The sequence below is a fragment of the Neopelma chrysocephalum genome, unplaced genomic scaffold (assembly GCF_003984885.1).
Source record: "Neopelma chrysocephalum unplaced genomic scaffold, ASM398488v2 Primary Assembly neopelma1_61b, whole genome shotgun sequence".
NCBI classification, from domain to species: Eukaryota; Metazoa; Chordata; class Aves; order Passeriformes; family Pipridae; genus Neopelma; species Neopelma chrysocephalum.
In genome coordinates, this window is record NW_020897717.1 from 7499322 (window position 1) to 7514416 (window position 15095).

Below are 15095 nucleotides of genomic sequence, written 5' to 3' on the forward strand. Positions count from 1 at the left end.
TGGCTCACCCCACCCCACAATCTTGACATTGAGGAGTCCCCAGCACACCCACCAGCCTTCCTGCCCAGCTGCATCCCACGGCAGCGCTGAGCCCGCCCTGCCAGCCTGCACACTGCAGGGATGGGGCAAACCCACTGCTGCTGATTGCCCTGGCAGCCCTGTGCCCCCCCCAGAGCTGCACACAGGTTGCTCTGGACCCATATGCTCTAACAACATGTGTCACATTTCAAACATGAACCTGTCCTTATGTTGTAATTTGCAAATCCCATTAAGTTTCACGTGTTCTTTTTGTAAATAGTTCCATTAACCTAAAGAGATAGCTGAACTTAAGGCCAGAATGTTAGATAACCAAACACTTAAGGAAAAAATAGTGTATCTCTTTAGCACTGGGACAACCTCATCTAAGTATAACGACTAATATAAACACCACTACTTGTGCTACACTTAGATCTATTTACCCTGTGCCATATCCTTCAATTTCAAGTTTGGTAGTAACAATTACAGCTGAAAATAGTGTACATTCGCAGTCTCCAAAAGTACATGTTCTAACGGAATTCCACCACCATATGTTGGTTCAAGGAGTACTTTACCAATAGGGGGAAAACACCCGCAAACAAATGTAGTATTTTCCTTGAAAGAGTTTCAGCATACAGGTGCAAGGCATTTCTCCATCTTACTGCTGATTTCCTTTTTCAGAGAAACAGGCAATAGTCTGATAAATTAGTCATATTTGATGCAAAAGTGATCACTGAACACCAAGAGTTATGGTACCCATTAGACTGAAGTTCCAAATCAATCAAATGCTGAAAAAATCCCTGTCGAACATTTAACCAAAAGGGAAAAGCATCAGTCTGGAAAGGGTTTCATTACTTAACCATCATAGTGTACGTATAACATCAAAATGCAAGAACTGATGATTATATGTGCTCCAAAACTTACATTGCATTTTCCATATCTGCTATACTTTCTTCCATTTTCTGTTACTACGTAGAGGTAAATGAAGTTGTCATGGGATCCAACTGCAAGTAAGGTGCCATCTACAACACAGAATATTTGATATAAATTAATAGAATGTTTGTTTTCTGAATTTTAATTATTTCAGACATCACTAAGACAACAGTCTCAGTTAGCCTACTGCTTATGAATTGTATTGAAGGATTCATAACTGTTTACATTATGCTGTTTTTCAGTCAGTATCTGTTTACTTTTTGGCTATGGTTTTTGGGCAAGTTCATTAATTTCTGCTTTTTTTAGAATCAGTGTCCAATGGCCAGAATACAAATCCTCAGATTGCACTGGATTTCTGAAAGCTGTTGACAGGAGGCAGATTTGAGTTTTCTGCATCATAAAAATGCAGAACAGTATTTACTCTATAGACACCTTAACTTTGGAGGTGTGGACTGCATATAAATCATCACTAAATAATGTCTAAAGATGCGGGACATTCAAACATTATAAGCAGTTTTCTAATCTACATTGCCTTCATTTAAAAAAAGTACGTGGACAAAAGCTGCCATGAATCAAGATCGAACACCTCTACTGTCAATGAACATCAGTGATTTAAAATAAATTGCTGTGCTTGGCATATGCAGCAGCAGCAGAGGAACATATTGCTCACCGACATTCCATGTTAGCCAAAAGCAAACAAGAAAAAGATTTACAAGGGTGTTCTCCCATCCTGTTTTAACAGAGAGAGGAGTCAGCCTCTGATGATTTTTCATGTCACGCCTGAAGAGGAGACTCAATATTGGCTTGGACTCCACATAATCCCTTAGCAAATACTTGACAAATAGCTTTGACTGTCAGATAGACATGAGTTTAGTTTTATGGTTTTGCATTAATAAACCTGAAAACCAACTAAGAAGTATATTAAAATATCACTGAAATATTAAGCTTTTTACAGATTTTTCTGTTAATCTGTCAACTATGTAGTTAAGAACTTTAATTTTTTCTTGGAGCAAAGCTAACATTTATTACGACAGCACAGTGTAACATGAAGGAAAGGCTGAGAAAAGCAATGGTAACTTCTGCAGTTACAAAACTCCAAGATTTAGCACATGCAAACAAACTTGTAAGCAAAATGCACAGTTATATATTAAGTATCTGAATTTTTTCAAAGCTGTGTCTTTTCTAGTGACTAGGGATTAGTTTAACATCATTTAACAGAACATATATGTGATTTATCAGAATTATTCTCCATGTACAAGTCTGCCTACCTACTGAGTAGCGCATCACTGAAAGCTGTTCATTGCCATCAGTGTGTATTGAAACCAGATCCCTCGTTTCTGCATCCAAAACAAACCACCTAGAGAGAGGAAAATTCCAATGAGTATCACTTTCACTAAACAAAAAAACAAGGAAAAGAGCAATAATCACTGCCTGCCTTCATCTTCTCAAGCTATCCTCTCAAGGGTAGCATAGCAAACATCTGTTTTTAATGGAACACTTTTCTGGTTCACAAAGCGATACAAGTTTCAGTGAAGAATATATAAAAGATTCTAAATACAGTTCAGTTTTTTCCCCCTCCCCTGACCAATGTAGCAATCACCAAAATTTCTACTGGATGATAAACATGCCAAATAGATAACATGACTGCATCTTATCATCATGAAAGCTTAAGGCTACAGCTGAATTTTATTCTAATTCTTCCCTATTTTGAAGAGTAACTTTGATACAAAAACTGATCTTTCAATTTTTACGAAGCAAAGTTAAAAAAAATAAAAACAGAAGTAGTAAGTGAAAGTGGAAAACATTTTCAAACTCATTTTAAACACAAATTATATTCTAATTTTGTATTTTCCTCTCAGTCCTTTCCACTTCTATGAATAATTTTATCAATATATATATTTTATCAATATAAGAAGGAATTCACTAAAATTTGATGGTTCATAACCTACCATTTTATTTTTTAATTTCTTAATTGGTTGGATGATTTATAACTATGGTAATTAATTGCATTTTTTATTATTTAGCAGTAACTTTTAACCTGCAGTATTATTTATGAGGCACATGCAAAAAGCCCAGAGATGCTTACAAAAACTCACTGGCACATATACTGAAATGGCCACTGACAGCAAGATGTGCAAGATCAGCAGAACCTGAGCATTTTGCAACAGTTCTGATCCCCACCTAACAGCTAAATAGAGTGAACATTAGCAACAGAGAGACAATGACAATTTAATAAAAATATATATTTATACATGTAGATCATGAAAACAGAAGGTGTCAATATGGCTAAATACCCTGAAGCTGTACTGAGAATTTAATGTCTTTGCTCCCAACTTTTGATTTCACAGCCAGGTTTCTATCCCTAATGGTAAATGGTGAGTTTATACACTGTGGAAACGAGCAAGGTAATTCCACCCTCTGTATCATAGTGAACTCAGTGGAACGTTGCTAAACCTAGGACCGTAATAAAGCTGTAAAATAAACTCCAGGAACAACAACACACATTGCTGCTTTCTATGGATGGAGATGAGATTCCAGCTTGTGCTCATCCAGTGTGACAGCTAGGCATCTGGAAAGCAGCCTGGTCCCAATGGCTTAGAATCAGCTTGTGTTTAGAGAACCACATGAAAGAAATTAAACAACATACACATAAAGAAACCCCAACGCCATATGCCATGGACTGCTGAATAATCTGAGTGCAAGAGAGATGGAACTAGTGGAAAACAGTTAACATGTTTGCACTGGAAGGCAGTAGAAACATGCTGAGAATCTCTCTGATGTAATCCTCTAGGATTTTGATATCCAATCTACACTGAAATCTACTGAAGCTTTGCAGGTTCTCTGAACACATTAGGAATTACAAATTGCTATTCTGCTATTTTGTTCAAACTATGTCACACTTTGGCCCTGACAAATGCTTCACTAAAATGTTACCTGGCTGATAACCCTGAGAGGGGTGTGGATATTAAAGAACAAACTAAAATAAATTTAAAAAACAAAACAAAACAAAAAAATCCCCCAAACGGCAAAAATCTATTTATCTAGCAAGATGACATAGCATAATGCCTGTTTGCTTATCCTGAGCAGCATAGCTGGAGTGCCTGTATGTAAAAACTGATGATCAGCACAGTAACAGCCAAAAGCAGCCTTCCACAAAGCAGATGGGTACCCCCCTTCCCACAGGTGATTGTGTTGCACAGCAGTTTTGCCAGACAGCCGAGGGAAGGGCTCAGCCACCTTTGTCCCAAAATACATAACCAGGGCAGAGCAGGGAGGCTGCTGCAGCAGGGACATGCCTCTTGATGCTGGCCCTGAGACTGGCTATTTAGGTTTGTTTTTTGAGGCCATCACCTGAATCAGATGATCCTCCTGTTAACATTATGTAAAATGGAAAATACCCAAAGCCTAAAACACAGCCAGAAAAAATATGCAAACCATCCCCACTTTACTTAAAGCACAGAGGTATCAAACACAATGCAAAACATCTGCTGCTCTTAAGAGTGCACACTAAACTGCATTTGGCATCTGGAGAAAGCATTTTGCGACATCAGTCCCTCTCTAAAAATTTTTCTCAATAGGAGATACTGGCAGCAATCCTAGCTGTCCAAGGAAACAGTCAGTGCACTGTGACGATTTTGATAATAATCTAAGAAAGGAAACACTGGTCACATATAGTACAGCCATTTCCTGATGCTTCCACAGCTGTAATCTATAATCAGAAATGCTCTCTTTAATCTTCCAAGCCCTTCCAATGCCGTGGCAAACACTGCAACTGCCAGCATGGAAGTCCATCTCCATGAAATGTGTCTCCAGTCGAGCAGCTACAGCAGTTCATTGCCATGCCACACGTACGCTCTTCTTGCAAACAGCTGGGGTCCACCTTGAGACTGTGTTTCAGGAGAAGATCTTCCTTCCCACGAAAAGGTATGTAACATGCGAATGGCAGCTGAACCAGAAAAGCTCTTAAGAGCTATGAAATGCAAAGCTTGGCTTCCAAGTGAAGTTCTGATCCATAGATTGGATGAAATAAATGGATGAATGGTATTCCAGTGCCCTAAGATAGTGTCTCTTTCACTTTTGCTGATTTTAATTGATTTTTCTCCCAATTGTTACTGTTTGAGAGTTCACATGAAAAAGAAAAACTTGAGCAATTTTCATCTGTTTCTTGTTTTCCCACTCCTTTGCTTTAAAAAAAATACTAATAACCTATCTAAAAAAAAAATCTATGCTTTTAGGAATAGAAATGCCTTAAAGCACTCTCTTTTGGAAAACAAATTCTACCCATGACAGACGTGTATTACTGATAATTCACATCTGTAAATGTAGAATTTTTCTGATTAAATCACCAGGGAAACAGTATTCCTAAGTAGCAATATATTTTTGCACTTACACCTGCAATTCCCATGTTTAGTTAATACTGAATGCTCAACTTGCCAGACGTTAATCAGAGTGCACAAACCAACCCATCTTACAAGGTTCCCTCGAATATTTAGGCTTCTTTCACCTTAATACAACAACAGATGCTGAACTATATAAATCTCGGTAGCTCTACTGCCTGATTCACTTCCTTGTGGCTCTGGCTTACAATACCCTTCAGCCTTCAGTTTTCTTAATACTGTTAGCAGTTTTGTAAGACTCTTGTTAGTCTTTTTTTCTGCAGTGCCTTTGAATACTCATATGCTTAGCACTCAAGATATGCTACATGATTAGTCACATAGCAGCATGGCAAAAGGATCTGCATAGTGAACCCACTTCTGTGGTAGGATTTCTACCAGGATAGCTGTCCCTTTTTAGTTTTCCAGCTGTGCCTTTTCAGCAAGCAGCAGGATCCACAAAAAGTATTAGTTCTCTCCAAACCAGGCTTACTTCCAAACTACTGATGATCAGGCACACAGCAGGTATTTAAAGAAGTGGTAACAAAACCCGCAGTAGACCATTTGCAGACAGCCCAAAAAGGGAAATGATACCAAAACACTCATTATGGGAAGTGATACATGAAAAACACACCAAAAGCATGACGCTTGGCCTAATAAAAAACACAGCACTCTGAAACAACAGGCAAGAAAGGGAAGAGAGGTAACAAATCCAGTTTTCTTTAGATGTTACAATTTTAGCCACCAAATCCAACTTTCTTAGTGCACCATTCCCTGCCCTTGTCTTATTGACCTCTGTACTGGAAGCTGAGCAGCACTAGAAGGTAATACACACATCCAAGGTTTGGGTTTATTGAGTTATAAACACATTAGACTAAGTTAATATTTGCTTTAAGACTTTTGGGCTATGAATCAGATTATTAAATTATTTGTTATGGGTTTGAGGTTATTTTCTCCTACGTTAATCGAGATATATCAGGCTGCTCTCATTCCTTGGGAAATAACTCCCTTGGACCAGATTATCTGGCACATAAAAGCACCAAATGATCCTGCTGGTTAGGCAGTAATTTTAAAACTGTTTTGTTTATCTTGACTCACAACTCCACTTATTTCTCATCCACTTATACACTTACCAGGTCTCATTTCAATTCAGTTTCATTTGTGTATCTCAAACCTATCATTGAATCATGCAATTTCAGAACACACTAAAATAATAATGGTGAAAATATAACTGCTTAGTTCCAAGAAGAACAGGGCAAAAAATGCCAAAAAACCCAAGGCCATCATCATAAACTTCTTGAACCCAGTATAAACTGGTTGCCTCAAGTAAATAAAAAATAAGAATTTCAACTGAAACGTGCTGAACTTATAAAGTAACATTAAATGCTCTGGGAGAGGGAAAAAAAGTCAACCAAAAGTAAACAACAGACTGAATGCTTTGGCCATGCAATGCCTCAATTGTGTTTGATGTAAGTTCAAAAATGTCTAATAACTCTGAAGAAATGTAAACTGACCTTCTTTCACCTTTTCCCTGTTTCAAGTACTATTAGGCCTGAATGTCCTGCTCTGTTTAATGAAGACAGAAACATTTATTCAATTTAATTTTTATAATTATAAGAGATGAATAATCGGAAAGGTACTACGTGGTAATCAAATACACAAGAGCTCAGCAAGGTTTTTCTTAGGAAGGTAAGCTTGGTTTTCTAGCCTGATGCTATAAGCTAATGAATTTAGTGAAGACTGCATCTTCACCTTGGAGAGGAAAACTTCCTAAAAATATTTAACATTTCATTTTTCCTGGAAAGTTTAAAGGTGTTGCACATGCTCAGCAGTTTCTAAAAAAACAATCTTCAAATGGTTTTTAGACATGAGGTTAGGTATAAAAAAAACTTTCTAGTGGGTGAATTAAACAAACAAACAAAAAAATTAACAAAAAAAAAATCCCAATTTTCTTACATGCACTAGGCATTATTTTATCATCAAGTTATCAACCATGAGGTATAACTGAAAAACAGAATAAAATACTAGTAGATTTAAAATCTGCTCCTCTCACCTTTCTAATGCTATGAATATCCCGTTTTTTCTTTTAATTGGTACATTGGTACTCCTTTATTGGGAGATAATACCAAGCCAGAGTTTGACTATGAAATAAAATACACTTTTTTCACCACTGAAAGAAGCCTGAGTTAAAAAGATTCAGCTTGTGCTTTTACAGATTTCAAATACACAACAATTTGTGTATTTCAGGAAGTACAGGAACAGTTCAGTATCACTTCACTGCAGCAATGTGCCATTTTGAACTCTGTCTTACAGAAAAGTCAAAATACTAGCCCGTTCACTTGCCTCTCCACCTTAATTTAAAATGTTGCAAGTGTGTTTGATCTGGGAAAGAGAAAGATGTCTACTGTACATGTCTTACAAACTAATGTAACATGCATATATTATTAAAATACATGATACTTGGTAAAGACAATAAGGAGTGTTCATGGAAACCCCTGCAAAAAAGAAAGTAGTTAAAGAAATAAAAAAATCAAGATCTGGGCTTTTGTGAAGGAGTCGTTAAAAAACCAAAACAGCCTAAAAACAATCAAATAATTCTTCCGTCTGCATCTAACATAAATATAAGATGATCTGCCCCCTTCCGCCAAGCGTTTCAGGCTCCATAACCTCAAGCAATAAAGAATAAAAAGGAAATTACTTGCAATTATAATATGCATCATATTAAACCGTGTCCTTTAAACTTTCAATCATCACAACTCAGTTGAAAGGCGTTTACCTGCCCGAGTGCGTTCCTATCGCGACCACTGCTCCACTGGGATGGAAATCAGCACAGTGCCCCGGTTCCTGAACAGAGAGGGACAGACACGATATTCATGCATCCGCTTCCAGAGGGTCAAACACCTCTCCTTATACCAAAGCTATCCTAAAAATCTGAGGTGAACTGACACAGGAAAAACTAATCAGTTAGCAGCATGCTAATCCTCAGACAGCTTTTCTTTTAATGTATCAGTGACATGCAACACAAGACAACCTTGAAAGTAAAAAACCAAAATTTCTGTGTAAAAAAATATTTCTGCTCGGATATTAGGACAGAACTAGCCAAAATATGAAATGGACACTGCTTTTTCTTATTTTCCAGCTTTATATTTAACATTAAAGGGTTAACATACATCTAGCAGCCTGGTCCATTCCAGTGTGTGGTCCACAGAGTTCCACATACAAACTTGCCTATCTTGGGCACATGTTAAAAATAAGTCTTTGAAAGGATGAGATGCCAGTCCCCAGAGTTCATCTGTATGTCCCTAGAAAGAAATCACATATGATTTAACAATTAATAAAATGAAGATTCTTAAAACAACACACCAGCAGGGAAAACCTTTACATTTTCGGGTTATAGTTTAAAAATACAGTTGTGCTCACCTGCACCTCTACTACGAAACCATCGTTAAATGTTCCCCGCAAAACAAAGTTTCGTGAAGTACCCACTAAAAATTGATCTGCTTTTCCTTCTGCTACTGCTCTGATTGTTCCATACTGATCAGGAACCTAGGAAAAGAAACATCTATAAAACCACATCACGCGTCTTGACAGGCACTCGTTTTTGAAGGCCACAAATAGTGCACAACAACAGTACCATAACTGGAGTTCTCCCAGTAAAAAGGAACAATCTAATCACGTAAAACTAGATCAGGACTTGACCTGATACCTACCTCATCTATCTGTTCAGTACAGGCATACAAGATGATCAGGTTCCAAGACAAACACAGTTATGTCATTTTAATAGGTCTCAGTAGAAAAAATCACAAACTAAATTACATGGCTTTAAAGTGTCAAATACACTAAACAAATGCACTCCACAACCTCACAACTCATCTTATAAGGAAAGCAATAATACACAGTTACTATTTACTTTCCAAAACACATTTTGAAAAACAAGAAAAATCTTGTAGCACACAGTAAATGCTTCCTGGTTTTCCTAATGCTTCCTGATTAGCCTTAAGTAAAATGTTCATATGCCTTATGTCAGCAATGACTCTGAATTTTAATGACTTTGTTTATTGCAGGCTTGAATTCTAATACATTGTTTTATTTTACAGTGTGGAATTGTTTGGTTTTCTCAATGATTTATCTTAGAAAATACACTAATATGAGCCACACAAGATAGAAAAATCAATCTGTCAGGGTTCTGGTAAAATAAAAAGTAGCTTTAACGTAACATTATTAACAAAAAGAAAACAAAGAGACTGATATGAATAGAGTATGTTACTTAAGCCTAAGAATTGTATATGATAGTCAATGCTTACTTTCTCTCATCCATGTTTTCTAAATATTAGATTCAATATTAGATTAGTCAATATTAGTCAATATAGATTCAAGGCAGTAACAAACTCTAGATCAAACTTACATAAGAAAAAAACGCTGCTATAAATGACACTAGGTAAGAGGAGTAAACCATTGGCTGAAGAACTATTTAAGAAGAATACCTTATTTCAAAATCAGGGAAAACCAAAAAGTATTTTATAAGTCCAAAATATGCAATTTTTTCCAGTTCAACCCCTTTGACCTAGTGCTGCCACAAAGGTAAATCACAAAGAACATATGTATTCACTAAACACCTATTTTAAACACCTTTTCAAATTCAAAGTAAGTTCCTCATCATAGCTTATTAATCATTAATTATTACAGAATACCAATATGCATCCTACCATCTATTTACTTTATGTCAAATGTTCTATTAAGACCCTCAAATGCTGGTAACATTGTCTTTCTCCAGATAGGTAACTTAACAAAAACACAGGTGATACTAAGGAATATCCTCAAACACCCCCCAAAACAGGATGAATAAAAAAACCTAAGGAAGGTTTTGGAAGAAAGAAAACTCTTAAAGCTTCTGTTCAACTTGGGCACAGAAGAACTGAAGCCCCTACAAATTTAAGCCCCCCAATAATAAAACATTGTCATCCACTTAAAAAACAGCAACCAGAAAGTATTCTGTCATCCTCCAGAGTGTGGGGAAGGCTGTATTGCTAGCCAAGGCAAATTCCTTGTTACTCTTGCTTTCTTACCTCAATTTCCCTTTCAGGATTCAAATCATGATCCCACAGGATGATCTTTCGGTCTTTCCCACCTCCAGTTAGCAGCATCCCATTCCTCATTTGACAAAGTGTGAACACACTGCCATCGTGCGCTTTGATTTGTCTGCTTATCTGATATACTCCTACATGCACAAAAAGAAAATAATAACTTTTTCACCTGGGGTTTACAAGAAGCTTTGCCTTTTGGCAGAAGAATAAAATGAGTGTGCAATAAATAATTACATTTGGATTGTCAGGCTCTTAGTATTGCAAACACAAGGTGGTAGTGTTTTCTTACGGGATAAAAAGATAAAACAAAGGGCCTGCATTTAGGAAGAGAAACTTTTTTGAGATTGATTGTCCTATAAACTGTGAAAGCAAGAACAATTTGCAAAATGCTTTCATTTCTCTGCTATCCAAGGGAACATAGTTTTTCCAGATGCACAAGAAACCGTGTTTTAGAGTCAAAAAACCTCTAGCAAGTCATTATTAGAAAAGAAGTAAAATTATTTTAATAAAGAAACTCAAAGACTTGTTGTCTACAGTCTTTTGGGAATAAAAAGTAAATTACTTATAGCAAAGTTTCTGGGACACACGAACCTAGTATCTACTGCTGGATGTTGCCACATTTAAAAATAGTACAAGCAGTATTTGGCAACTATCAAGACAGCAGTCTATCCAAAGGAAAACACATGGAAGAATGAGAGGTGAGAAAATTAAACAACAAGGGTAGCAAAACAAGCCCTTTGCATCCTAATCAGAAAGTGTATTTAAAAAACCAAACAAAATACGACTCTGGTGCTGCATATTTTTAAATAGCAATCACAGAAAAGTCTAAAACTTTACCCAACTAAATATGAGCTTAACTTTGCTGACTCTGCCTATGGCTCAAATCAGTGTGCTCTCACACTGTGAAAAAGAGTATGAGATCAAGTCCTTGTGACCAATCTAATGTGATAAAGCAACAAAAAAATCTAAGTTAGTTAGCCCTTGTAAATGAATGTTCTATTTGACAATTTTTAAGATTATATTGGAAAAAAAATATTTTTGGACAAGAAATTAAAAAATAAACATCAGATAACTTGTTAAATTGCCTTTCCACTGCAGTCAGCTTGAAAGACAAAAAGATTTACCTACAAAAACAGACTTACCATTAAAAATTTACTTTTTACTTGAATGTTTTCCTGGCACACCAATTTAAACCAGAGTGTTTGAAATAGGTGCCAAGTAAAATAAATTATCACTGAATTTATGAGTTATCTTAGGGCTCAACTGTGCCAGGTCTGCATATGTTTGGTAACAAATCATTTCCCTTTCCTTTTCACAAAAGCTTTGCCCTAAAATTTCAAATAAAATGTGTTGTTTTTTTTTCTTTTTAAAGCATATTTTACAGGCAAGACTTGAGTGTCTGCTAAACCAGAGACTGTTATTCATGTAACTGGTACAACTAAGCACTGTAATTTTTCTTCACATCCAAGTCCTATTAATGTCAGCTTCACCACTTAATGGTATTCCTCTGAGACTAAGCACGGTACAACATAAGCCTTTAGAGGCAAAGGTAGCCTGCAGAATCCTCAAACTGATCCCACAGCCTTTTTCAAATCACAGGATGAAAGGAAAGCTGATTAACCACATTTTTTAACGCAAAACTTTTAGATAAAATAGTTTTCACTCATTTGAAGCACAGTCTCATTAATTACTGAGAAACTCTAGACTGCTCTTAAGTCAGCAAATTCATAAGACTTGCAGGAGTTAATACCACCTGCTATTTACAGGAAGTGAATGCTCTTAGTCAGGCCTGTTTCCCTATTCCTTTTCTAATGCAACCCTTTATGTTTGCTTCTACAGATCACCTAAAATCTGTGATTAACACATGTATCCTACCTTTAGGTCCTTTTCCTGGAGTAGCTTCTACAGTAGTTTTGCCCCATATAAGTATTATGCCACCTGAGTCTCCAGTGAGCACATCACCATTTCCCAAGAAAGCCAAACACTGAACAAATTTGGGTTTTTCATATTTCTGAAACAAAATAAGCAAGACAGAGGGATAATTTCTTGTAGCTGTTACATACTTAGTATATTGTATCTACACGCTTACACCCTGCATACATGTGAGCAGAATTTAGTCTTTTTGTTTGTTTACCTCTCTGCTCAAACAGTACATGGTAACAACAAAGCAAACACAGAGAAAACACGATTTCCAGCGATTCAAAACTGTCGTGGTGTCAAGACATTATTACCCCAAATATCCCTTGCTTCCTTGATAATGAATTGCCACTCCAGGTCCAGAAAAATATATGAGATTTTCCACATGTTATTATGGTATTTGCATCAGTTGGATGGAATTCTATAGCAAGAACAACTTCATTTGTAGTCTGAAATAATAACAGAAAAAATATTTATTCAGATTGGACATTAACTACTAGAAACACATGTAAACACCTTTATTAAACTTTAGTATACAAGGCAGGGTTTTACATTCCCTTTCAAATCACAGAAGCTTCTGCTCTCTGCAATAGCTAAGACTTCCTGCCAAGGAAAGTGAATAATATATAAAAGGCAAGATTTTTGGATTGAAAATCCTACTTAATTTTTACACAGACTGGTTTGCTATTCTGGATAACAAAGCTGCAACAGAGCAAGTAAGACAATGATAACACAATAGGAATATATCCATCATTCTCTTTTTGAAATGCTATAAAAACTCGTTCGAGTTCTTTCTTTTTCTCCTTTCTTTCTCATGAAGAAGAAGAAGAGAAACCTGCATAATTCAAAACTCTGAAACATAGGGTCCCACCTTTGTATTTTTACTGGCTGCATATACTGTTACTGAATTACTAACATCATAGCGTGTTTCATCCTTTACCAATAGATTTTACAAACATAACAAACTGACTGGTCATTTACTTAACTTCTAATGGATATTCAACTCAACTGTCTTTGAAGACAAATCTCCCGGAGGCAATGATTACAAAACACTAAACTAAATGCATCAATACATTTGTTTCCACTGGATTTTCAAACAGGCTGCCCAGAGAGGTTGTTGAGTCTCCTTCTCTGGAGATACTGAAAACCCGCCTGGACAGAATCCTGTGCAACCTGCTCTAGGTGAATCTGTTTTAATCAATTTTGAAACACCAAGGCACTCCCTGGAAAGTAAAATTAGTCAAAACAGAACACCAGTAAATGGGAAATACAAGGCATATGCCAAATAGCTTCACCTAAAATATCAGCAAAGACATGAAAACACTGACATAGAATTAAAATTTACAGAATGGGATACAATTAGTATTGGTCAACATAATCTAAAGAAAATGCGTCAAACCAATCTGATTTTGTTATCTGAAATGGCAAGTTTGTAATGATATAGACATATACGCATGATTTAAAAAAAATTAAAAATACTCAGGTTCACATGCATGTAATATTTCCTTGCTTGATACTGCATAACACGAAGGATTGAGTGTTCCCAGTGAAATCAACTTTACATGAACTGAGCACAACACTGCGGAACCCACTTGATTGGTCTGAAATTTAGAAAGGTTAAAAAAGAAACTGGAAAGCAGACAAGATCGCAATCTACTTAGGACTTCAAATGAGAAGACACATATGTGCTGAGAATCAAGGAACAGAATTTGATTCAGACAAAAATGAAATAAGGAATGTCTAAAAGTATTTAATTTTTTTTAACAACTACGGGCTGAATCATCACTTCACTTTTCTAAAGTTCCCAGGATCTACTTTTTTTAAATTGAGAAAATATCAGATAATTGTTTTATTTGAATTAGCTCTTGAGGATGAATAAAGTGAAATTACAAACCTTTCAATATTCAAACCCCTTCCATTATACAAGTTAAAAATCCATTTCTCTGGTACCCTTACACAAGCCAGCATAATTATACAGTTGCAGTTTCTGACTAACATCATAAGAGTGTTCCATAAACTGTTGTATTTATGGGAATAAAATCACTTGTATTTTAGAATATTAACTTGTTAAAAAATTACCTTTATTTCTGCTATTTTTGATTTCCTCTGCCAATCCCACACAGTAAGCATATGCTCATTAGAGTCGTCAATTACACACAAATGAGTACCAGAATCCTAAAGGAAAAAGAAAAAAAAAAAAAGAATTGCTGACAAAGTACTATCGTACTCCATTTAGCGACAGAGCAGGGCAGAAGTATTTTAAAAAATCACAAATGTAAATTAGCCAAGTCCTTTTAAAGTAATTACAAGTTCAAATAATATTCTAGGAAAACTTTTAAAGTATGTTATCAAGTCTTTCCTTTTTTTTTTATGTCACTATTTGGTTGATTTTTTTTTGCGTTCTTGTTTGCAATTTCATGCTAGCAGCAAAAAGGTTTCTTCCTTTATCTAATCTGTAAATATTTTGGTTTTTCTCAGGTCTTAGAGGACAGACACACAAGCTCCACTTGTGTTTTTTTCTTAAATGCCACCAGCATATACACACAACTTTACATTATCAAATTTTGTAAGCACATCTTGTTTTTTTCTCATGGTGTGTAAAGTACCAGCAGTTTCATCATGTAATTGGTAAAACTGTAGCAAAGGTAACACTTTCTGAATAAAACAATGCTTACAGAGCAAGAAGAGCAGCACCTACAGTATTAAATATTACAACAAAATGGTAAATATGGCTACATATAATTAAAAGAACAGACAGAGAACCTAAGAACAA

At 36.0% G+C, this 15095-nt stretch overlaps 1 protein-coding gene across 5 annotated transcripts in view; it reads right to left on the reverse strand.

The window, feature by feature from the left end:
* Positions 1-15095, reverse strand: part of EML4 (EMAP like 4) — a 150265-nt gene that overhangs the window by 12485 nt on the left and 122685 nt on the right. For all 5 annotated transcript variants that reach the window (XM_027681814.1, XM_027681816.1, XM_027681815.1 and 2 more), the window contains 9 exons: positions 14402-14497; positions 12637-12771; positions 12281-12416; positions 10388-10539; positions 8742-8867; positions 8492-8623; positions 8098-8165; positions 2217-2305; positions 940-1037 (listed from right to left, as the gene is read on the reverse strand). In XM_027681814.1, coding sequence (XP_027537615.1) covers positions 940-1037; positions 2217-2305; positions 8098-8165; positions 8492-8623; positions 8742-8867; positions 10388-10539; positions 12281-12416; positions 12637-12771; positions 14402-14497 — 1032 coding nt within the window. The remainder of the gene's footprint in view (positions 1-939; positions 1038-2216; positions 2306-8097; positions 8166-8491; positions 8624-8741; positions 8868-10387; positions 10540-12280; positions 12417-12636; positions 12772-14401; positions 14498-15095) is intronic.